This window comes from Oryzias latipes, chromosome 17, assembly GCF_002234675.1.
Source record: "Oryzias latipes chromosome 17, ASM223467v1".
Lineage (NCBI taxonomy): Eukaryota > Metazoa > Chordata > Actinopteri > Beloniformes > Adrianichthyidae > Oryzias > Oryzias latipes.
This window is the reverse complement of record NC_019875.2, coordinates 28,696,947-28,722,786: the sequence shown is the minus strand read 5'-3', so window position 1 is coordinate 28,722,786 and position 25,840 is coordinate 28,696,947. Positions and strand designations below refer to the sequence as shown.

General features: G+C 42.9%; 1 protein-coding gene across 1 annotated transcript in view; it reads left to right on the top strand.

Moving 5' to 3' along the window:
- Positions 1–25,840, top strand: part of egfr (epidermal growth factor receptor) — a 53,439-nt gene that overhangs the window by 11,611 nt on the left and 15,988 nt on the right. Inside the window, exons 2-15 of the mRNA XM_004079423.4 lie at positions 16,107–16,258; positions 18,216–18,396; positions 18,492–18,623; positions 18,709–18,777; positions 19,888–20,006; positions 20,343–20,484; positions 20,913–21,029; positions 22,341–22,467; positions 22,562–22,635; positions 22,709–22,796; positions 22,895–23,094; positions 23,676–23,808; positions 24,161–24,251; positions 25,476–25,633. Coding sequence (XP_004079471.1) covers positions 16,107–16,258; positions 18,216–18,396; positions 18,492–18,623; positions 18,709–18,777; positions 19,888–20,006; positions 20,343–20,484; positions 20,913–21,029; positions 22,341–22,467; positions 22,562–22,635; positions 22,709–22,796; positions 22,895–23,094; positions 23,676–23,808; positions 24,161–24,251; positions 25,476–25,633 — 1,783 coding nt within the window. The remainder of the gene's footprint in view (positions 1–16,106; positions 16,259–18,215; positions 18,397–18,491; positions 18,624–18,708; positions 18,778–19,887; positions 20,007–20,342; positions 20,485–20,912; positions 21,030–22,340; positions 22,468–22,561; positions 22,636–22,708; positions 22,797–22,894; positions 23,095–23,675; positions 23,809–24,160; positions 24,252–25,475; positions 25,634–25,840) is intronic.

Genomic DNA, 25,840 nt, shown 5'->3' with positions numbered 1-25,840 from the left:
GTGGTTCTGCACTCCTGTCAGGGCTCTCTGGCAGCAGGTATGTGCCGATTTATCAGTCTGGCTTAAGGTTTCAATCACTGCCTCACCGTCACTTTGTGTGCTTGGTGACATGAGTGCCATCGATATAGAAGAAGGATTAGCATCTATCATTTTCATAACTCTTTGTATTGCCAAAAAAACTATTTTAATAAATTGGAAAAACAAGAAAAATATAAACATAAGTCAACACAGAAATCTGCTGTTTGATCATATCAGCTTGGAAAAAATGTCAGCCCAAAGCTCAAGTAACTTTGAAAGAATTCAGTCTCTCTGGTCTCCTGTGGTTGACTCCATGACTTAGGGGGTGGAGGGCCTGGTCGTCGCTGCTCCTTGCCCTTCTGCCGTGGTTTGGGGTGGGGGTCGGGGCTTCCGGTGCCTGGCGGGGGCGGTGGGGGGCTCCGTTGGTCGGGGGGTCGGGTCCGGTGCCTGGGTGGGGCGGGCTGGGGCGCTGCGTGGTCCTCTGGGCTTGGGTGTGGGGGTGCGTGGTGGGGGGGTGGGGTGGTGGTCTGGCTTGGCTTGGGGGGGTGGTCCCTTTGCCTGTGCTGGGGGGGTTGGCGGGGGGCCCTGCTCGGGTGGGGGGGGCCCAGCGGCGCCGGATGGGCTGCCCATCTGCACCTGGGGCTGGGATCGGCCCTTCCCTGGCTCTGGGACGGGACGGGACAACCCTCTCGGGGCCCCCGGTCGCTCTGGGTGTCACCCGCTTCGGCTGCGGGGTCTGGGGTGGGGTGGGGTGTGGGGCTTGTCGGCCCTGTCCTGTGGGGGGGCGTTCTGGGGGGGAGGGGGGGCCCATTATTAGTACGGGTCGGGGGGGCTAGCGGGTCGGGGTCTCCGCTGAGGCAATCAGTGGTTGCCTCGGCCGGTTGGCCTCCTCGGTCCCGTCGAGGCCTGACCAGAGCTCTTCTAGGGCCGGCGTCTGGGGGTGGGGGCCTGGGCTTGCTCCGGGGGGGGGCGACGCTTTCTGGCTCCTCTCTCTCTGTGTGGGGTGGGTGGTGCCGGGCCTGGGGTGTCGGCGCCTCAGGGGGTGGGCCCCTGGGCTGGGTGGCCCTGGCCCCTTTGCTGGGGGTGGGCTGGGGGACGGCTGTTTGACCACCGGGGGACAGTCTACCAGCTGTCCCCAACTTACCCCCTTCCTTATATAACCTCATATTAGGGTGAGGGGGTGGGGGGTTTAGCCTGCGATGCGCCTTGGGGGGGGGCTACTTGGGAGTGGCCCCCCTCCTATGGTTGCCGTATGGAGTGGGCCCCCCCTCTTTCGGTTTTATTTGCACCTTAGACACGTAGGGTCCTTGGTAGGGGGGTGCTTGGACATCACTGCCAGCAAGCAGCAGATGTCCTCCTGGCACCCTTCCCGCCAATTTTAACCGCACCTTAGACATTTAGGGCCCCTTGGTGTGGAGGGTGAGGGGACATCACTGTGAGTAATCAGGAGATGTCCCCTTAGTGCCCTACTCGCCAATTTTAACTGCACCCCCCTTAGTACACACACCCCTCCCCCTTCAATATATACATTCAAACATAAACACACACACATGCACACAAACACCCTCTCAAACACCCATACACGCACACACATTTTACAAGGAAGGTGGGACCTGGGTCCATCTGTCCCCTACCCCGTCCCTGGTGGGGGGTGTGGGCCCCTTGGCGATGGCGGCCGTGTCCCTTGGGTGCCGGCTCCCTGGGCCCGGCGGTGCTCTCTCCGCACGGTGGGGGGGTTCATATTACACCTGAGCCGGGGGTGTTCGTGTCCCTGGGGGGTGGGTCCTGGTCCTTGCCCCTGGGCGCTGGGCCCCGCCAAACTTCCAACATGGCCGAGCCTGGTCGGGCCATATTTATAACATCCCTTATGGGCCGCCCTTTTTTCCCCGGGGTTCCCCCCTCCTGGGCGGGGGCGGCGGGCCCCTGCCTTGCTCCTACCTGGACCAACCGTGGGCCGGGTGGGTGGCTGCCTGGAGTGCGGAGCGGGTCTCCCTTGGGGGGTCCTGGCTCGTACCTGGGGTCGGGGCGGGGGGATGCCCGGAACTCCTGGGTGGTGGTGGGGTGCTCGTCTGGGGCTGTGGGCGTCCCTCTCCGGTGGGGCCCTGCGTTGGGCTCTTCCGGCGCGGCGGGGGGCTGCTTTCCTGGCTGGGCTGGGGCGGCGCTCTCTTTCCCTCTGCGCCTCCCTGCTCTCTGGCTCTGGGGGCCTCGCGGCGGTCCTGCTGGCCCTGGCCTGGGTGGCGGTCTTGGTCGCCCGGGGGGCGGTTGTTCCCTGCCTGTTCCCGTGTGGCGCTGGGGGAATTCCGGCTGCCGCTGCTGCTGCGGCGGGGGTATGGGTGTGGGGGTGGCTGGGCGCTCCTCCTCCTTCTTTTCACATTCCACCATCCATTTTAGAAGAACATAAACACTCACCTGAGCACAGGTGTTAGCTCACCTTTGCACTAATAGTTTGCATGATTGAATGAATGAAAGATTTCACACTAGTTGGTTTAAAGGCATAAGTATGCGTTCGTGAACACTATCTGTTTTGTGTGCATGTTGACATGTGGACATTTCTGCGGCTAGCAGGTGTGTTGATAATATTTGAGTGTGTGTGAACAGGCCCCGCCCTTTTTGTACTACATTTGAACCGTACCGTAACGATAAACAACCAGTAAACCTGCCTGCTCTATGCTGCTTCATGGTCTTACCCCCCTTCCCCTCCTATTATCACCCTCCTACCCCCCCCTCTCTCTAACGTCCCTCTCTCTTGTTCCCCTCTTTCCTTTTCCGTCCGGTCCAACACCAAAGATTTTCAAACATGATTGAAATTAATAAAGTTTGGCCTCAATTACAAAAGGGGTTTATTCAGACATACCTTTGGTTTGTCTGAAGTTGAATAACCCCTCTTGTTAGAATAAAATATGTCCAACACAAGAGGCCCTCAGCTCTCATCTGTTTGCCTAGCTGTTGGACAGGACAAGTTGAAAAAAAAAAAAAAAAAAAAAAAAAAAAAAAAAAAAAAAAAAAAAAAAAAAAAGTATATCGTGAATTGCTTGTAAGGCTATTGTGAGTTGCGCACACTTGTGACGTACGGGTGATGCCATCATATGGTGTCCTTGCGCTGCACTATAGTCATTAGCATTGACTATATCTACGAACTGTACTGAGCCAGTGTGACGCTGCCTTTAGAGAAGGTTTTACTTCTGACTCCAACGAAATGAAGTCCTTTTTCACCAATTTTTTGAGATATGGACACCAGATGTAGTCAGTTGGCAGTAAATGGTCCGAGTCCGTCTAAATTAACATTTCAATGGCCAACCACCCTCGTCAGTCAGACACGAGCTTGTTAGAAGTCCACACCCCTACCACTTAAAGCAGGCAACACAAAATCTGTCAATCAAACGTTTTGAGCGTTCTAAATGGGGGCCAACAAGCACCGCCTCCTTTTATGGAGGCATCTGATTGGTAACTTAAATAACTTGCACTTCAGAAATAATATTTAAAAACTAATTAGGATTTTTAAAAAGATGTTAAAAAAAACGTATGTGAACAATAAATGGTTATTCTGACCGATAGAATGACTAAGTCATAGCTGTTTATTTCACTATAGAAGTCTATGGGATTTTGAATTCCAGTAGCCAGTTTGTACTTCCTGTTCGGAACGTCAAGAGGAATTCTCTGTCATTTGCTGTCATATACAGTCAGTCAGTCATTAGTTAGGTCTTAACAAGGTACAAGTACTGGCTCCTGCCGAACACATGGTGAGTGCACCAGAAAGGGACCGTAGGACAGCTGTATGATGTCCACACAAACTATGCTCTGATTGTCTAAGTTCCTCTTTCCTGTCAGTCAGGCTGCACGTGAAGAACTCGAAAGCAGTACATGAACAGCAACAACGGGTTCCTTGCAAAGCGCACAGGATTTAAAGGGCCTTTATCCTGCTTTTCTGCAGCCTCTCTGAGTCAACTATATCATATATTTGATCATAGATGACTTATGGAACACTAAAGTATGATTTTTTTTTTTATAAATACGAGTTATTTTTGTAGCCCCTTTTCCTACCCAGATGTAAGACGACCTGTTCTTTCCGGGTGGGTGGCGCCCTTTTTATAACGTCAACCTAGACCTCGGCAGTGTGTCCGCATCCGATTTTTGCAAAGATGGATGTGAATATTGTGGAGTTTTAGAAAAGCATTTCCCGATCACGCTAGCGCCACAGAGAAAGTGTGTGTCTGTGTGTGTGTGTGTGTGTTAGCCTGGGGCCGTGCCGAGCCACAGACTCTTCGTGGAAAGGGCCGTTCCTCCCTTTGTGATGTCACAATGTGACAACCTGCTTGTTTTTGTGGGTTAGATTAGATTAGATAAAATAATATTAGATTAGATTAGATTAGATTAGATTAGATTAGATTAGATTAGATTAGATTAGATTAGATTAGATTAGATAGACTTTGTTTATCCCACAATGGGGAAATTCCTTTTGTCTGCGGCAGCAAAAAACAGACATCCAAAATCAGCAAAAGTGACATTCACAAAAGGAAAGTCACCAATAAAGGTATGTAAAGTGATAAGTAAAGTAGGGTTGGGAGGGGCTGGTGCTCAGAGAGCAGGTTGAGAAATACTTAGAAATGCATGAATGGAACAAAATACCGCTTGAACATTATAATACATTTAAAGCTGAAAAGGTTGATTTTGCATGATACGAGAATTTTAAGAGAGTCGGGAGAAAAAAAAGAAAAATCCATACGACATCCCTGTGTCTCACCTGCTTCACCCTTACTTACTGTTGCGAACTCTTTTTCTTTGGGGGCTCACTGAGTGATCTACAACCTTGATATTACCTGCAGGCCACTTGCTTTCCCCGTACAGGTTTGTCCGTTTTCAGCCTGTATCCACCCCTAAGGACACTTGGAACTGAGGCTCAAATGTTTTGCAAGTGATGATTGAAGTAGAGGAAAAAGCCTGCGAATCAATAAAAGTTTAAGTAGCTTTTGTCAAAAATCAAATTATATTCAGCCTGTTAAATAAACAATCAACAAATACCAAACGAAAAAAGCAGCTCTTAGTAGCAAAGGAGTGTTATTGACAGTAAAATGAAGGGAAAAAAAAGAAGTCCACCAGGGCTGGAAGAGTAAACAGTAATAAGTGTAATGACCATGGATGTCTAATTTTCTCAAGTAAATAAAAGAGTCTCCTCATCACAATAAAGCCCTCATCTGAAATGTGAAAATAAAGACCGTGTGGCTGCGGGAAGTACATCACTGGAGGAAAGGTTGGAGAAACAAACAAAGATGTCAGCTCCTCGCATGTTCCTGTTTTATCATTCGGAATTGAATTTCACTGCAGACAGATAAAGATGAACATAATTGTTTAGTGTGTTCAAGTTGTGATTTGTTTAATTCCCGCAGCTGTTGAGCAAGGCGTGCCGCACACTCCACTGCTGTACCTGCCCAGTTCCCCGGTAAATTTTCAACAACACCATTGTTTCACTCAGCACAGAATTAATTTCCTGCTGGGACTTTGAGCGGAACGTCTTCATTACAGTTTGTTTTCATAATTGAGGCCTGCAGGCTTGTGAAAAAAATGGGAGGAAGTCTGCTTTTCTCTCCTGCAGGTTGAATTGACCGTGTTATTGCAAGAGCCCATTAAACCATTAGTGCCGGTCACTGATTATGAGTATGTACCCAGTGCTCTGCATCATATTACAGTCCTGTGCCACTTGAAGCATCATTAGATGTTCCCTGTCTTGTGTTTTCCTAACAAAACCCTTGAGCTTCATCGCTGAGCTGCCGGCTGGAGAAAGAGGAGGGAACAAATACCCCGGAGTGCATATCTGGGCTTGTGCCAGGAAGCCGGAATTATCTGGACCTGCAGTATATCCACTACAACAACAGCCTCCCCTGAGCTGATTAAACAGCGGCCTGAGATTATATTTTCTAATATGAAACTGCATGTTTTTTCGCGAGCATTACAGTTCTATTCCATCACCGAGAAGATTAGAAGAAAACAAACGAGGTTTTTAGGTCAAAGAATGTCATTGTGACTTCCTGCAGTTATTGAAACATCGTCTTTGTAGAAATGACATTGAATGATCAGAACCTCGTGGTTGGACTTTATATGTGTAACCTTTAAATATATGTTTTGGTAAAGTTTAAAAAGCCACTTTTTACACTGAAATAAGAGAGAGCCTAAAAATGAAAAATAGCTCTAATCTTAAGAAGGAAACTTCTTAACAATGTTGTTTCAAAAGAGAATTCAATAAAGGAAAAATACGCTATAAAAGTTCGCTGTTAGATAGAATCAGTTTAAATTTTGTTGTTAAACAGCCCAATAATAAATATATTTTTGTTAGTTTTAAGCAAGTGGTTTGTATTTTCTGACTTTTTATGAACCTAATTGTAGATTATTTTGATTACTGCCACAAAAAATACTTGTGTAATAAGTGAAAATGATAAATACTTATATAGCGCTTTCTACCCTCTTTCAAGGCCCAAAGCGCTTTACAGTCACAGTCCCATTCATCCAGTCACTCACACATTCACACACTGATGGCGGCTCCGCTGCCGAACACTGGCGCCAACCTCCCACCAGAGGCAAGGTGGGGTTCAGTGTCTTGCCCAAGGACACTTCGACACATGGGCGTGCTAGGCGGGAAACGAACCTGCAATCTTACGATCATGGGTCGACCGCCCTTCCGCTGCACCACGGATGCCCGAAATGACTTATTTTAGAACAAAATATGAACAAAATTAGAACCTTAGTACAAGTTGGTCCATCTTAATAAATCTACATAAAAGCTAGGAACTTTTTAACATAGCATGTTTTGTTTTTTAAATACTTAAAATGAATGCCAGGACAACTTTTATTGAGGTTCAAGGTAAAAATTTGTGTCCTTCGAGTCTTTAATCAAGTTTTCTGTTGTCAACATATGCAGCAAAAGGGTTTAGACTCATTTAATAACAATTTACTTATTTCTAGAACCTTAAAAGTTTGGAAAGGTGTAAGGCAAAGAGAAGTTAATTCAAACCAGGTTAAATATCGGAAATGTCTAAAAAACAGGTTTGAAATCTTTGCAAGAATCAAACATTCAGACATTGTTTTCTTTTCACCTTCAGGTTTTGGAGTCTGGTTCTTACCGGACTCGTTTGTTCTCTGGCACACACACAAAGTTTCCCTTTGTGTACATATAGCAACCGTGATAGGGCCCTTGTGTTAAGCGGTATTGCTGATAGCGTTAAAGGACCTTGTCTGCCGGGTCTCATGACTTTGAAGACTGATGGAGAGCAGCGCGGCCTTTGGCTTTGCAAAAACGCCTCCCTGTGTGTTTGTAGTGGAGGGGGGGGGGGCTAAAAACAACAAAACTCCTCAGTTATAATCATCTTCAGAAAGCTTTGCTCATTGTTTTGGTTCTGTGGCAACCATGTGTTCTCGTTTTTGTGTAACACCTCACGCACTAACAATGGCTGAAATGTGAGCTGGGGGCTTTTATGCAGAGTGTCGGATGGAAAAACTCCCATGGATTTCCGCCTGTCCTTTGCTTTTCACACTTCATTTTTAGGGATTCCGACGATGCTTGAGGGATTTTCACTGAGCTGCCTCCGGGCTCGGAGCGCTTGGACTTGTTATCCTGAAGCATTTCAGACATTTCATTTTTATGTGTCAGCAGGAAGAACTCTGTAAATTTGCCTAAGCGTTCCTGTACAAATTAAATTAGTCATGCTTTTTGTAGCAACTTCATGTGTGAGAAAATAACTTTTTGGGGGGATTACGCAAGCCTACCCCACTACCACGGTGAAAGAGAAAGAAAGAAAGAAAGAAAGAAAGCTTGTTTTTTTTAAAGGTCCGTTTGGGAAGTTTTGATTGAAACAGTGAGTAATGTCTGTGAGATCGAGTACGGCTTACTAACTGAGGCTTTTGCATTCCTTTTGTGGAGTGGATCTCTGTAAAGACCTCAGTGGGAAAGAGTTGTCATGACTAAGGCAGAAAAATAGATGTTGGCAGGCTTTGAAACACTGGTTAGGTCTTCTCTGAAACGGTCTTGTAGGCATCCGGGCTAAAAATAAGAGGTGTTTGAGCAGAACGACTCCCTCGAAGAGCATGGATCGTCTTTTTTTTTAGACGAAGTGAGAGCTCTCTGGGTTCTTCTTGAGCCCGGGCCGGCGGCTTTGCTGTCAGAATGCTAAAACCAACAGGGGCTTTCCGGATCCCGGCTGCTTTCTTCTTACTGGAATGACGTGTGGTCACCTCTTGTTTTCATGCTTTCTGCCTCTCTGCTCATCTTTTTCAGGCTCAGTCATGTTTGCTAGAATTAGGGTTTACAGAGAGGCACAGTCAGGGTTTGGGGGGGCTGTAGTTCTACTGTGGAGTCAGAAGCAGCGTGCTCGCCGCCCACTCCCTGTCCACTCTTCCTCTCAGGCTTCCTGTGGGATTGAAGAGGAGTAGTGCTTTAAGAGCAGGGAAGAAAGGGAGGGTTTTATTGCATGGGGGGGTTGGGGGTCCTGGCTGAAACGGCCTCCGATGGATAAAATGTCTGGATGTGAAAGAGGAAGTGGGTTGAATTCTGCAGGATTTTTGTTTTGGGGGGAAAGTGGCGCAGTGTTGGAATGTGAATGTGGTTGGGAGTTATGTGAGCTTTGCCTTCTTGTCCAGCACTAATGGACTTTTCAACAAAGCGTTAGGGAGAGTTGGACAGGCTTTTGTTATTGGAACAGTTCTGTTGGATCCATCAGAAGTTCCTGGTTGGAGAATCAAAGCGCAGCTGAATTTAACTGATTTCTAACACAACCAACATGGTTTCCAGTGTTTTGCAGCAGCTTAAAATGAACTAAATGAAAACTTCGGAGTGACCCGGAGGTTCTAATCTGGGTCCACTTAGGGTGCATTCAGACTGGACTCATTTGGTTTGTTTAAAGTGAACCAGAGTTTTTATGCCCCCAATGATCCAGAACAAATTTTCTGTCTCGATACACCAAAACGGACGGTGGTCTGATGAAAGCTGGCTCATTAAAATTACCTGAAACGTGATACACAGTGTTTTTCACACTGTTTTCCCACTGCTTCATCAACACTTATTAGCGAGCCTTCTTAGTCGCTGAAGTAACCGCATTGCAGCGTGACTCCGCTGTACCAAAGTAGAAGGTAAAAAGTGTGGTACCTGACGTTGGTACAGACTTGGTCAGAGAAATATGGCGTTTGAAAAAGTGAACTATCCCGACAAAGATTGCAAAGCACAATACTTCCATAATTTCTGCCTCTTGTTGCTTTGCCCCACCCTCGTACTTCATGGCCAATGAGTGAAGAGATCTTTAGTCACGTGGTTTTGTTGACAAGCTATTGTCCGGAACAGAGAAACCCAACTTGACGGCAGTCTGAAGACAAGGCAAGTTCGGGACTCGATCTGGACCAACTGACTTTTCCACCCTTAAAAGAACCCACTCTGATGAAAATTGCGTTTTTGGGGGTTTTAACATGTTCTTGTGCCATTTTTCTGATGATTGAGGACAGAAATAAAGACAATGAGGCTCAAATTTGCATTTCTGGGCATTTCTCTATTCAAATCGATGCGAATCAGAAGTCAGACGAAAAAATGCAGTTTGAAAAAGATCGTATTTGTGATGTGGAAACTATGCTGGGAGGGGCCACAAGCTCCCTGCTCTGAGCTCTCAGCAATGGGAAGGGGAAGGGGGGTTGCTCTGCTTTAACAGCATTATCACAATCATAAAACCACTAGGAACACATTTAAAATTGATCAAAAGATGTTTAGAGCGGGACTTTAAGATGCTGTGGATGTAGCTAAGATAAAGAGAGTTCATGCAGAAAAATGCTCCACTGTGGGGCAAACTGGACCAAAACCTTTACACAGCGATCTAAAAGCCTGACTGCCAGTTGTCACTTAAATGCAGTTTTTCCCGTTTGAGTGGCTTCACCAGTTATTGTGTTTTGGTATTAATTTGGTATTTTTCCATTTTGCAAGGGTTAATTTGCATTTCACTTACCAACAGTTTGAGATTCTGAGACTTTTACAGTACACTTCACTCCTGGGGGGAAAATGTTGTTTGTTTTTTTCTCTTTAAAGTAAATGTTGGGACTCTCGCTGTTGCTGTCCTGCACAGGCTGAGATGTTTGCCTTAATTTTTCTGCTTCTTACATTAACAAAGAAACCAGAGTTGACCGGGAAGAGTTCCAGCCTCTGTTTTTCTCTCCTTTGAAATTCAAAAAAGTCTCTGCTCATGAAACCTTTGAAAGCAGAGGCTGTGTCCTGCTCGCGAACGCTGATCAAACTATATTTTTCCTGTTTGTGCAGAAGCTAAATCCCCTGTTTCTTCTGTCTGAGTAGCACAGTAAACATTCGGATGGGCCCAGCTACAGGTATCTGGAGTGTCTCACTAACTGGTGAGAGCACTCATCAGATACACAGAGTAAACACCAGCCGTTTCTGGCCTTTATTTGGTCACTTTGCTCAAACCTTATTTTACTGACTTAGACAAGGCCAGTCGCAGTCATAAACGAGGACTGGTCATGTTTTAAGCAGGATGCAGCCGGATTCTTCAGGTGACTCGCCTCATTGTTGGCAGTAAAGGTCATCTGTGAGAGACTGTGAGGTTTTACCCCCCCCCTCTGCAGTTTGACCCCATAACTTGGTTAGCTGAACCCACGCAGTTCTCCCTGTGCTCCCTTTTTCTCCTTTCACTTCCTTTCCGTCTTCACAAATAGCTCATAGAGCTTGATTTAAGTCCTCCTTGTGTCCGTCTCCCCCCGGAGACAACAATTGGTTACCATCTGCATCTTGCTTTTTTAGCTCACCCTGTGCAACGATCCACTTCCTGAAGTGTCAGGGGGTTTTGTGTTGTTCCATTCACTCGGGATGGGGGGGGGGGGGGGGGGTGCAGGGGCATCCTCCCATCTTTCTTGGCTCTTTATTTTCTGGGCCCCTAAGATGTTTTCCCCTGGAGATTGATGCATCTCCCACGCAAAGGAAGATAGCACTTCCCCTAAACAGAGAGAAGGATATCAGGAATTGTAAGACTTGTCACCAAGCTACTTTTATTTAAAAAAAAACCGCCCCTAAACAAAGACCACTAGTTCTGCCGGTGTTGTGATCTGGCATCAGTCATTTATTATACAAAATGCACATTCAGGAAACAGAAGCTGAGTGCTCAGATTGAATAAAGGAAGCAGACTCTTTGGGTTTAGGAAAGACTGATGCAACCTTAAGGACCCGCTCTGATAAAAATTGTGTTTTTAACATGATTTTGTGGCATTTTTCTGATGATGCAGGACATTTGCTGTAGATAGAAAACTAAGCTAAAGCATTTCTTTATTCAAATCATCGAAATCAGGAGGAGACAAAAAAAATGCAGTTTGAAAAAGAACTTATTTGCAGAAAATGATGATTATGAGGTCTAAAGGGAAGAAGAAGAAGCACAAACTTAAAACAAATTTGGCTGAACTCTTGTTTCTCATGTTTGCCCTCTTAGCATGCACAGATTATTTTCTACTTCAAACACCGGTTTTAATCGTAGATTTGACTTGGGCTGAGAGGCACAACATTCTCTGCTGTTCAGTTCATCTAAACAAGTCCTGTTACTTAGAATCGTTATGCGTCTCTTATCACATAAAAGATAATGTAATCACCAGACTCTGGACACAAGGTAATTGAATTCCAGGTAAAATGAAGAGGAAGAGAAAACGACAGGAAGAAGTTGGCTGTTTGTGTTGGGTAAGACACAAAACATGTTGACACAGAGGCGTAGATCAATCTTTAAAGACCTTTGCCAATGAAAATTGTGTCTTGGGGTTGTGAACATGTTCTTGTGGCATTCTTCTGATGATAGAGGACATATAGAAAGAAAATTAAGCTTAAAATTGCATTTTTGAGTATTTTTGTGTTGTTCAGATAGTTGTGAATCAGGAGCAGATGAAAAAATGCCGTTTGAAAAAGATCACATTTGTGACAATTTGGAAATAAGCTGCATGCTCCACTCCATTCGGATGTGGAGCATCTATTGTAGGACAATAGATCCATGTACGTCTTTGTTTTCCTCATCTGAGCTGGAATCTGGATCAAAACTGTATGGCTGGATATTACTCGTCATTTTTGTTGCACCACTCATGCTAGGTTGTGGATATGAGGGGCTGTAAGCTAGTGGGAGAGAGTGTAAACAGAAAGCTCTTAGATCTGTGATGCAAAAACAAGAGAAGAAAAAAGACTTTTGTTTTAGGAAAATCTGTCTTTTTTCTGTCTTGTAAGACAAAAAAAATGTATCCAAAAACTGTTCACTAGCATGAAAGAAGAATTCTTGGTAAATGACACAAATCTTTAGGTTTTGGCCAAAAACTGCTTAATTATAATTACAAGACCCCTGGAAAGACTTTAAAAAAAGATCAGAAGAGGATCAGAGTGAATCTTTACGAGAACTTCTGATTCAGACATTATTACTTTCAGTTGGACATTTCACTGTTTCCACAACAAGGAACTTTTTGCCTAAACATAAAAATGTGGCCAAAGAACATAAGTTTATGGCAGACCTTCACTTGTTTTCATTTTGGCTGATTTTGGTACACAACACAGTATTCTTGCTCTGGTCCTGTTTAACCCGTCTGTCTTCGGGGTTTACCATAAATTCTTTGCTGGTCTTTTACCTCCCTGAATATGATCCTTTCTTCTGCCGGAGAGCGGTCGCTCGGATTCAACGTTGGTGTTTACGTTTTCATAGTTTGATGTCAACACCGCTTTGGTAATACAGGAGGGGCGCACATTAACTCAAATCTTGGTTTAAATGTGCACGACCTACTTTCCAGACTTGTTCAGAACAGGCTATATGTGGAAACACTGCCCTCTCACATGCTTGATATTTATCATCGGCTTACGGGAATTTTTCTTGTTTGTTTTGGAACTTCTCAGGGATCTTGTCACAGAGGTGTTTTCTTAAGATTCACTTTGTGTTGTTTGTGCTGATGGTAATAAAATTAATCAATCGTTCCTCAGAACTCCCTTTAAAAATGTTCTTCTCAAAGCAGGTTTAAAAAATCTAGAAAAATAAATGTTTTTCTCTTGTTATAGTGACCAAATCTAGTAATAAATTCTTCTAAAACAAGTAGATTTTGTCTTGGTAAGATTGCTATGAATTGGAATCCTAAAATTGGAAATAATATATCTAAAGACAAGCATTTATTGCTCAAAAATTAGTTGTATGTCTTTATATTTAGTATATTTTAAAGACTTTCCCCCACAAAATATATCTTATCTTAAGCATCAGTCCAACAATCTTAAGTTCCAAACCATAATCATCCTAAAATAAGACAAGAATTTTTATAGTTTAAGATAATTTTTCTTAAAATTACAAGTATAATATGAGTCAAATAAAACATTTACTTTTCCACAAATAAAACAAATCTGTTTCCTCCAATCCCAAATAAAGAATTCTGCTAAAAATTAGAGATATTTATTCAAAAAGGATGTTTTTAAGATTAAATTACAGTGAGTTAGCGAATCAAAACAAATCGTTTCATATTAGATGTTAGTTTCCTCTTATATGAAGTGTAAAAAGATAACTAGAAACTAGGCCAAAGTACTTTTGGGAGTTTTGTTTTTGGACCTTTTTCTGCACAGATACCAGAGGTAATGAGAGGATAGTGAGGACAGAATGAGTTTAAGACCTAATATTGAGTTATATCCCCTTAAAGGGAGAACCCAACAACTATTTTCTTTAAGGCTTTTAGAGCTAATTAATCAAATGTATTTTTTCTTTCGTTCATTTGGGAAAGCAGCAATTTACAGCAGCCAATTAAAACTCTGGGTTCTCCAGGGTTAATGAAAATAGAACGTACCATTGTTGTGTATGTGGTATCGTGAAATATTCGTGAGACCAATGGAAGTTGCACAAACTAATGACGTACGGGTGTCCTCACGCCACACTTTAGTCACTAGTAAGGTGCGCACACTGACACAGAGCATGCTATGTAGGTGATCGCCACACTGTGATTGTCTAATTCAACAGTTGAAAAGAATCCTTACAACACTCCTGCGTCTCATCTACTTCCCCCTTACTTATCATTGCGTCCTGTACAAGAGTTCATTACAACCTGTCGCTCACAGCAAGGCCATAGAAATTAGTATTTTCTGTCTACGGGTTTGCCAAGCGGTCTATGACCTTAAAATTTCATGCAGTCCACCTGCATCAGAATAGAGCGCAGCAGGGAGTTTGTTTCTTGGCCCTTTTCCAGCTGCATTTTTCATCTGCTCTTAATTCACGATGATGCGCATGAAATAGATTTTCAAGCATACATTTTTCAATATGTGTCCTCCATCATGGAATAAAAAGGCCAGTAAGACATGTTAAAAACATAAATTTCGTTTATCTTTTACAAACAGTTGGCATTGAGCTCTGACTGCAGGTGTAAATGATCTGTTTTTGGATTAAACGCCACAAAAAATAAGACAAAAAAGTTGCATTTTCTGCTGTTATGCAGATCCTGTAGCCTCAAGAAATACATTTTTGCCACACACCTTGGACTTTCAGTATTAGTCCCCAAGTAAACACCACAAGAGTGATAGGCAGGCATGTTCGGCAACAGGCCGAGATGACTAATGGCGGGGTTTATGGAGTCTTTTGTCGAGTTCTGCCTGCACGCTGATCGCTGCGTTGCTGACACACATGCAAGTGCACACACCCACACAACACTCGCAAACTACTAGAATTATAGCAGACCTGCCACTCCCTGCTGCAAGAGTTTACCTTCTGAACATTTAGTGACGACATTACAGCTGGAGTCAGTGGAGCAATCGGCAATCAGTCTCTGTCACAGTATCAGTAACGTCAATGTAAGCTCCACCCTTTGTCTGACTAGCTTTCTAAGGGCCGTTTTAGTGCGTTTGAATCAGATTTTATGAGAGAACAGGCAGTGAGTCAACATTGTTTTACCCCCTATCTGTACTTGAGAAGTTGTGCAAACTTTTATGAAACTTCCAACTCAAATCTTGTGGAGACTTTTAAAAAAATGACTTTTGTTTTTACGAGCTGCAGCCAGAGAAGGAAGTCAGTTAATCCTTTAGGAATATCAGGTCACTCAGCACCTGCAGCGCGGTTATGAAACCAGCGAGTGGACGAGCTAGGTGTTTACGGGGGCCATAAGCCTGCGTGCTTGAGCAATAAACAGTTTCTTTTTTCTTTCTTTTTACAGAACTCGGTGCGAGCATCGATTTAAGGAAGTTTGTTGCTCCTCTCAGCCACCTGCTCCACTCGACCTTTATATCTGTCAACAGAAGAAAAGCGTTCAAACATGACGTGGGCCGTGCGGAAACTTATAATTAATGTGACACGACAGGCAGGACATTACTTACAGTTTGCCATCCGGGGGCCTTAAATCATTAGTGTTCACAAATGCAAAAGGTTCCTAATCGTTTGTTTATTACGGTTGAGTTTTGCAGTGGGAGTAATAATTAGGAGGCTGATTGCCTCTCACGTGGCTCCTCTGATTAAAGCAGTTGTTCATCTGCTTCTGTTGCTGGGGCATTAAGCTGCTGGACTCTGAGGTTCATGTCAGGTTGCTTCCTTGAGGACAAAGCAGTGAGGAGGAAGAGGAGGGAGCGCGGGAGACAGATGCTTTTGTCTCTTATTATTTGCCTTCAGTTTTTGTGCATGTGTGCCTGAAGTCACTGACAAACACAAACTGCGCAGTGGAGGCAAAGCAGTTGAATACCACCTCCTCATGTGTGATGGACCCGAGCTGGAACATCTTTGGACCTGATCTGCATTTTGCCTCTGCGTTCTTTGAGGGGCGTGTCTCTGAATGGTTTGACTGCTCATCCTCAAGAGCAGACATGTAGAGGAATGCGGTGTCTGGGATTGTTTTTGTTGCTTATAAACCCACCCCCCGCCAGCCAAAGCTGTCTGCAGACTAACAGCAGACGAGAAAACCCCCCTGAAGCATTCTTCCTGTAAAAAAACACATTTAAAATAAACTTTTCTTCAAAATTAGAAATGACTTTTGTCGTTCGCAAAAAGCTACCGATCATCACGTAGAATCGGACACACCAGACCTGACCTGTTAACAGAATGCATTTAATGCATTATGTATATTTCTGATCAAAGGTTTCTGTTTTTCTTTAGTATGCCAAGGTCTCAGCAACCGTTTAAACCTGCTAGGCTCTAAAGATGACCACTACCTGAACATGGTGAAGACCTACAGCAACTGCACCGTGGTGCTGGAGAACCTGGAGATCACCTACATGGATAATAACCACGATTTGTCCTTCCTTAAGGTAAAAAAAATTTTTTTTTAGGATCCGTTGGATGAGTTTAAAAGAGCCTTCTAACCTCCTGAAGTCTATTGTATTTAAATTCTTTTGGAAGGGAAAAAGACTAAGCGTAGTGATCAAGTTTTTTCTATTTTAACGCTGGAATCATAGTCAACACAGTTATGGTTACCAGACAGATGTTGTAAAATTCCACTTACATTCAGGCTCACTCATACAAACACAAGTCAGCATGCAGGTTAGAAGGAGAGCTGCAGCAATTCTTCCCTAAAAAGAGGGGATTTCTAACTTCTCATCTGTGTCACATTCACTTTGCTTTCTAAATGATTTTTACCAGACGCAAACAAGGGAAACGTTGAGTTTCACATGCTGATGGAGGCTGACTTGCTTACTTTACTTTTGTAATTTACATTTTTAATTCTTAATTGTTGCTTAATATCTGGGAGACTTTAAAAAATAAAACTCCAAAACAGTAAACAGAGCATGCATGCTTTCTAAAATGCCTTCCTATTCATACAAAAGCAAATCAAAGTTGAAACATTCTACAAGAAATCTTTCTGTCACCAGTAAAAATATTGAACCATTTCTTTTGTGCGATTTAATTATCTACCATCTTATGAATCCTTTTACAAAATATTGCACTTTATTTTTGTCCAGGTTTAAATCTTGTAAATATTGTCTGTTCATCTCAATCTGCTTTACCTGAAAATATTCCTGCAATTTGAAGCCAGAGAATTCTTTTTGGAAGGTATTAATGACAATTATTCTTTTACAAACAAATCAGTGGAGTTTTTTTAGTTGAGCTCATCTCATTTTTTATCTGTTTTCATAAATATAAAACAACTGTCGAACAGTTTACGCGCACGAACGATTTGAACTCAGCTAAAAATCCTCCTACGTTGCTCTCGGTGTCCCTGAACGCAGCAGTTACATCGATGTGTGACTTTGTAGTTCCAAAACAAAACCAAAACACCACAACTATTATCTATTATGTAAGGAATAAAGCCCGATGAGATGTTTGTTATCATACATTATTGCAGACGGCTGAATGGACTGGACGGTGAACTGTGGGATTTTTTCTTTTTATTATTGTTTGAGGTTGAAAAAAATACCTGTTTGTAATGTAAAAGTAAAGGTTGGAAGTCTGTTTTAATAAGAAAACCTCATACAGTCACTTTTTTTGTTGTATTTTGATCTTTTGCTACGCCACAATGTCACACGTTAAAAAAAATAGCTCATTCTTTTTACAGCAGTTATTGGGTTAGAAACAGATCAATTCGATTTATTCATAACACGTCATGAGTAATTAAATCAATTGCATGACGACAATACTTTCAGGCTCTATTGCAGCTTCAGAAAAGACCCAGCTTTTGTTTAATTATACTTTCAGATTTTATTTTTATTCTTTTGAACTTGGCATTAAAAAAGCTTTCCAATGTGTGTCTTTTGGTCAGAGTTTGTACTTTAATATTTCACATTATTTTCATTTTTTATTGATAAAAATACACGAAATTACAGACCCAATGATTCCCTAAATGGATTTGGAATTGGTTTACTTCAAACAGTCAAAACTAAAAAATACTAAAGAAAACAAACAAAAGAGATGTATATCTATACATAGATATAACGAACTTTGAATTATTAATTGTGACTTGAATGAAAAACTAAAAGAAGATACATCTCCATATATAGATAAAAAAGATCCACATACATATGTGAAAGCCATTATAATCACTCTTTATCACAAATAAACATATTTTTACTTATAGCACAGTACATTGAATCCATCAAATGTGAATTTTGTCCAAAAAAATAATTTCTTGCTTGAAAAGGAATGACAGGAACTGAACTCATACATTCCCACCCTATTGTGCTTTACCTATTTATTCTTTTACATTAAGTTTGACTAGTAAAACTAAAAATAAACCACAGTCAAAGGAATTCTTGTGGTTTCCTTCTCCAGTCAATTGAAGAAGTGGGAGGTTACGTCCTGATTGCACTCAACACAGCGACCAGAATTCCCCTGGAGAATCTGCGCATCATCCGGGGTCATTCTCTCTATGAGGGAGAGTTTGCTCTTTCTGTGCTCGTTAATTCTGATAAAGGAACCGGCACCACTGAACTCCTGCTGACCAAACTGACAGGTGAGCTGCAAAAACCCTGTCTGTTTTTACCTGAGAGCAAACAGGCATGTGTGGAGCTAGGCTGGTTTGACTGAGGTCACGCTTTCGTGCTGCAGAAATCCTTGCAGGAGGCATCAAGTTTGGCAACAACCAGCTGTGCAACGTTGAAACAATACAGTGGTTCGATATCGTCAATCCAGACAAGAAGCCAAAGATGGAGCTCCCGATGGCGAGCAATAACCCTCTCTGTACGTGTCACGAAGTACAGCAGACGATGGTGAAAACATTTGTTTTATCGCTTCCAAACTAATATTTCATGTTTTGGGATTTCAGGTAAAAAATGCCACTCAAGCTGCTTCAACGGGTCGTGCTGGGCTCCTGGTCCTCAATACTGTCAGACCTGTAAGCCGCCATTTCTGCCTTTCATTTCATTCCAACTAAATTTTTAATTTCCAATGTTTATTCTTCCACATTTCTTACCTACTCTTTCAAGACCCACTCCTATGAAAATGATGTTTTTGGTGTTTTTGACATGTTCTTGTGGCATTTTCCTGATAGTGAAGGACATAGATAAGGTAAAAAAAGCTCAAATTTGTATTTCTGAGAAGTTCAAGGCTGTGTTTCTCATCCACTACGTACATTTTGCGCATATTGCACGGATGAAAATTGGTCCTTCATTAATGTACGTGGAAAAAGAGAAGTTGTGGTCTTTACGTCAAATTTTCACAGATATATCCTGAACGAACCACGTTAGAAACCACGTATATCAACATAGAACATGAACGTGATAATGCGATATATGCACTATATAAAAGTTATACATTGGTGGTACCTGCGTTAAAAGTACGTTATACTGCATTCACACCGGACACAATTGGCACATCAAATTCGTGTCTTCCGCCTCTCTTTTGACGCACATCAAATTCACTGCTCGTCACCTTGATGCCCCGGCCTGTGCTGCCCTCACGTACTAAGCTGAGTTGACAGAGACTGTCCCAGTTACTGTTGGTACACCCTGGACAGGTCACCAGCCTGTCAAAGAGTCAATGGAGCTGGAGCTAGAGAACACCGACGCCCAGGGTCCGGCCGGACCACGGGTGACATCGTAGCGGTCTCGATCACTAGCAACCGGTCCAGGGTGTACCCCGCCTTTACCCAACAGTAACCGGGACAGACTCCGGCGACCCTGCGGCCCCAGTGTGTTAGGAAAATGGTTGGAAGTTCAGGACAAAAATCCTTGCATCAAGCAGCCATATTGGGTTCATTTTTCTACCCTTTGATCGAGTCACTGAAAACGTCACACACCCAAAGCCGAGTCTCCAATTGGTTAACGTACTGCGTCCCAACGCGCCCAACGGCCAAATCACGCCACAGGACCACAGATCATGTCTGTACATTGACTTAACATTGAATCTCGATGTGTCTTTAGTTGCTCTGCGCTGACAGTCCCGCCAACAACTCTGAAGTGAATTTCTAATGAACTCCAATCATCTGTTCTGCTCCCATCTACAGTAACCAAACTGAACTGTGCACAGCAGTGCTCCAAAAGATGCAAAGGACCTTCTCCCAGCGACTGCTGCAACGAGCATTGTGCAGCGGGCTGCACGGGACCCAGACCCACCGACTGTCTGGTAAGAAAAAGACATTTCTCTCAAACAAAAGTAAAAAAAAATAAATAAACACATGCAGAAAGACTAATAACGGCATCACTCTTTCCATCCAAATACTCTTGTGACGCCAAAGACTCACTTGGTGGTATTTTATTTCAAAACAAAGGTATTGTTTTGGTCTTAATTCCTGTGAGAAATGTAACCGTTGATTGAAAGTTCTCCTCTTTTGGGAGTTTCAGGGTCTGCTCTGAGAATTGAGCCAAGGCTGTGTCAAAGGAATGTGGTGTTATCATTAGAGAAGGGGGGGGGGCTCTGTTTTGGGCCCAGCACACTGGATGACGGCTGTTTGTGCTGCAGGCCTGTCGGGACTTCCGAGACGACGGGGTGTGTAAGGACTCCTGTCCCGGCCTCATGCGCTACGATCCAAACCTCCACCTGTTGGTTCCAAACCCAAATGGAAAGTACAGTTTTGGTGCCACCTGTGTAAAGAACTGCCCACGTAAGAGCTCTTTGTTACCCGAAGTCATCAACTGTTTGACAATGACAGTGTTGGGGTTGACTCTGCACCCGGCGTCTTATTCAGAACAAATGCGGTTTCTTTAGGAGGGTTAGGCATTCATTTTGCTCCGGTTTAATTATAAACTTTATGAACAAGAAAAGAAAATGATTGAGTTGAAGGTGTGTTAATGCAACAACTTGCTTTTAGAATATTTAACTTACTCTAACCTGTTCCTGTATTACTCAATCTGGACTGATCCACATCATGGTCTCCTGGCAACTTTGGCAACTTGATGAACATAAAGTTGTGTTTTAATAACTTTTTTATACTTTTGCCCACATGCTTTGTAATGTTCACAGAAAAAAGTTGAGATGACACCTGTATTTGTGATCAAATCATGACGTGACCAGCTTTTTTTTTTGATCCAGATAATTATGTTGTGACGGATCATGGTGCGTGCGTACGGACGTGCAGCGGTAACACCTATGAAGTGGATGAAGGAGGGATCAGGAAGTGTGCCAAGTGCAACGGACCCTGTCCAAAAGGTTGGAGATCAGGCTGTTACTGTGTAACAGCCAAACATGCCGCAGCATATCACTGCTCATACACAGGATAAAACAAAATGAAAATAGTGGGTATTATAGAACTGGATCCCTACAAAGCAAAGCCTTAGTCACAACTGTCCTTACGGGTTGGCATTGGGCTGTCTGGGGGAATTGGCAAATTTGTTCAGGGCACGTAGGAAATATTAATGTCATAGACCGCTTGGTGAATCAATAAGGCAGAAATGTCCATGCACATTTTTTCTACTAGCCTACTAGCCTTACAAATACTTCTCAATACACTTACCACATATCGGAAAAATTGATACGTTCCATTTTCATAATGTCCCTTGATGTGGTCGTCTGAGCTTCAAGGGAACTGCAAAACACACCTGTGAACCCCTTAAAGTGCAGTTGCTCCTCTCTAGGACCCTTCACGGATATACCCAAAATCTACAGATCCCATACAGGTCATCCCCTGTACAAGTGCATGAGGCTAAAGCTCAAACAATGCCATGTCAGACTGATATCACAATTTACAAGACCATCCAGTCTGGGATAATATTTGATCAATGGTTCTTCCTCCTTCAATGATGGAGGCACTTTTGCAAATAAGCACATAGAAATTTTGAACAAAACAACGCAAACGCTGTAAAAACTGTCTGTGAAGACACGCATTTGGGAATCTGAGTGGCCGGCCTGCAGCTCTGACCTGCTATCAGTTAAGAATGTGAGGAATTTATTGTGTCATGAACCTCTGTGTCCCTTCAGGCAAACGCAACAAAAAACTGAACAAAAATTAGAACTTTAAAATATGTTTTCTGTGTATTACAAAACTTCACCTTTCCCCCTTTTTTCAAAGCCGAAATGTATGCCAGAAATCAAAAATCTTAATTTTTATTGTCTACGGTCAAAAAAACTTCTTTATTAAACAGGATTTAGTGTTTCTATTTTTTATAATTATAATTCCCATTTTTTGTTTTGTAACCAACTTCTAAAAAATAAAGTTGAGCTTACATTTTTCTTCTTCTTTTTATTAAAAATTTCAATTAATTGAATTTCAATTAATTAATTTCAATTAATTAATAGTTCTTACCATTTCTTTATTGAACCTCTTCATGTTGTGTGCCGCTGAGAAACCTACCATCAAATCTAATTCAGTATTACCTTGTGGCATTTGAATAGAAAAAAAAACATTGAAGAATAATGTTTTTCTCTAATTGGAAATAAATTCAATCATGAAGGGGTTAAACTGACCCGCATTTCTACCTATTATTATGAAGATAATTCCGTTTTTCTTTTAATTGTTTACAGTGTGTAATGGACTTGGAACAGGAAACCTGACCCACACTCTGTCCATCAATGCCACAAACATCGACTCCTTCAAAAACTGCACTAAAATCAATGGGAACATTGCTTTTATTCACACATCTATTTATGGGTAAGTCACAAACATTATTGAAAAATCACAGCAGAAATCAGCTGCAGTTTGTTGCGGCAGAATCTTTGCAAGTTGTTTATTTTTTTCTTTGCAGGGACAAGTTCACCAAAACCCCAAAGATGGATCCGGCCAAGCTTGATGTGTTTAAAACTGTTAAAGAAATTACGGGTAAGATCAAAGAAGGAGTGAGTCATGCGTGACAAGAAAAACAACACAATAAACAAACTGTGTGTTGCTTCAGGATACCTGTGGATTCAGACGTGGCCAAAGAACATGAGCTCGCTCAGCCCTTTTGAGAATCTGGAGATCATTCGAGGAAGAACAAAACAGTATGTCCCTCGTAAAGTAAATTCCAAAACTGCTCAATCATAGAATGAAAGTTTGGCGAGAGCAAAGATTGACTGTTTTCCTTTCTTTGGGGGGAAAGGGGTAGCCGCAGCGTTGCCATTACTCAGCTTGACATCAGCTACCTGGGCCTTCGTTCCCTCAAAGAAATCAGCGATGGTGACGTGGTCATCATCAAGAACCACAATCTCTGCTACACCAACAGAAGCCACTGGAAAGGCCTCTTCAAGTCCAAAACACAAAGCGCCAATGTGGACGAAAATGCAAGCGCCACAGCCTGTGGTGAGTGGAATAACTGGAATTTAGCCTGAATTTGTTTCAAGGCTGTGCTTCTTTGGGCTTCACTTCAGAACTTAGGGTCCCACTCCGATCAACTTTTGATCAGTTTTAAAGTGTTCCCAGTGGTCTTTTTAATCACGATTATGCCATCGTTAGTCGTTTTCTTGGACATAGTTTCTGCAGAGCAGCAGTAGCTCATTAGAAATTTACCTCTGATTTGTGGGTGGGACTGTTCGCAAGGGGCAATCCCGCCTCCCTTTCCCATTCCCGTTGTCGGGAGCTCATAGGGGGGAGCTTGTGGCCCACCGAGCGTATTTTTTGAGCCACTAAAACAATCTTTTTTCAAGTGTCATTTATGTCTTTTACTCCTGATTCACAACAATTTGAACAAAATAAATACTCAGAAAAGCTCTTTCAAGCTTAATTTTCTTTATTTAAGTCCTCCATGATCAGAAAAATGCCACAAGAACATGTTAAAAAGACTAAAAACATGGTTGTCATCTGTGTACTTTTATTTTCCTGAAACTTTTAAAAACTGCAGAATTATCTAGCCGGCGTTTTGAAAACGTCCCGTCTGCTTTCAGCTCTGATGAACAGCACGTGTGACAGGAAGTGTGCCGCAGACGGCTGCTGGGGGCCCGGCCCGGACATGTGCTTCGCCTGTCGTGACTACAGTCGTGGAGGGAGATGTGTCGACTCCTGCAACATCCTGGAGGGGTAAAAGCCATCCTGCCAGCTGTGAAAAAATGTTCAGTGTTTAAAGGCAAACGGTCCAATCATCCCTGACTTCTTCCAGTCATTTCTTCAAGTCTGTCTTCATTCCATGAGTATTTCCACGGTGTGTGGCATTAGATGAAGTTGGGGATTATTGAAAGAAAAGCACAGATCTAGAGGGATTTAGAAGCTCAGTTTTCAGTGCATAAGGCAGACATTGTTGCCGAGACGGCTCGTGTTTATCTTCGGTAATCTTTTAATAAACTCAGAATCTTGATACGTATGGGGCTTTCAAGGCTCTTTTTTGTGTTCTTAAACGTTTCCTTGTCGCTTAATTCTTTTCTTGCTTCGACAGTGAGCCGCGGGAAGCAGTCATGAATAAAACCTGTGTGGAGTGTGACCCCGAGTGTCAGCGCATGAATGGGACAGCAACCTGCAGCGCTTCTGTACGTTTGCCACATCACAAATAAAACCTCCCCAGTTCTGTTCATCTTCTTGTACAAACAATCTGTAAAGTCCTCGTTTGTGCGGCAGCAAATGCATTTTTTCTACTGTTTTGTCACCGACTGAATGGACTTTAGTTCATCAAAACCACAAGACTTGTTCTGTCCTGCAGCAGCCCTTCGTTTTTGCAGTTCTTATTTCTTACCACAGAAATTCCCCCCCACACCACATACTCAAAAACTCACCAAAATTTAAACACAACTAGTACCCATCCGGTGAAAATGAATTTAGGCCATGTTGAACACAACCAAAATCGTCAATTTTGTGGGGGGGAAAAAATCACCTTTAGTGCTTTCTACAAAAGTAAACTCCTAGAGCATTATTGGGAAACTACTTGGGAAAAAATGGGGACTTTAGAAGTTGTAGATTTGGAACGGAGTTAGCGTGGCTCGCTTGCAAAAGTGGCATTCCCCTGTTGTTCACACATTTTTCACCAGAATATCATGAAAATCTAACACGTGAATCCCTGGCTCAATCTGAGCGAAACGATGTGACACATGATAAAAACATATCAGGGATGTGGGCGTGGTTAACAAAAAGCCTTTGTTGCCATGGAAATCCAAAAATGTACTTTTAGCAATTGTTCTAAAAATCACATGGACCTGTTGGTCACCCCCAGGGGACCAAAAGATAAAATGGTTGCTATGGAGATAAAAGTAACACAAGCCGCCATTTTGAAAAAAGGTAGTTATAAATGTATCACATGCAACTCTAACCAGGGGCAGAAGGGCTGAGTGGGAGGTGTGTAGGAGCCAATCAGGTGATGAGCGCCGGTAAAAAAAGGTGACACCGAGGGCAGGGGAGGGTAGCGTCTGGGGACCATACAACGCCGCTTTAATTGTGGGGTGTTTCTGTCTTTATTTAAAAAATTTTCTCAATGAAGAACAGCTCTGTGTTGAAACCTGTTTATAAAACCTTTACCACATACTGCATCCTTGTCAAAAGCCGCAGCGTTTAGAGAGCTGCTGACTTGTGCTCCTAAAGTTTTGCCCCCCAGCTTTACAACATGATTATAGAGGACAGCACAGTTTGGTCATCACTGTCTCCTTTATGAGATCATTACATGTTTGCTTTGCCAAAGTATTACAATGAGGCAAAGAGTCTTTCAAAATATTTACAGCTGATCTTGATGGAGCTGTAAGCACCTTTATTTATTTTACTTCCAGGGTCCTGGAAATTGTGCCAAGTGTGCCAACTTCCAAGATGGGCTTTACTGTGTGTCCCGCTGTCCTCAAGGCGTGCCTGGAGAGGACGACACCCTGGTGTGGAAATACGCGGATGAGAGGAATGTGTGTCAGCTATGCCACAAAAACTGCACCCAAGGGTAAACACAGTCAAGAACAGAGGCCTGGCAATGCTTTTTTCTGTTGCTTTTTGGTTCTAAATTTTAAAAGCAAAGGGCCAGATCTCTTTCCATACTGCTGACATTCTTCATGTCCAACAGTTTAGATGATTTGCTGTCAACAAATCAAAAAAGCAAACTATTTTTTACATTTATTTTTTCATTTTTCTCAAATTTAACAAATAATAT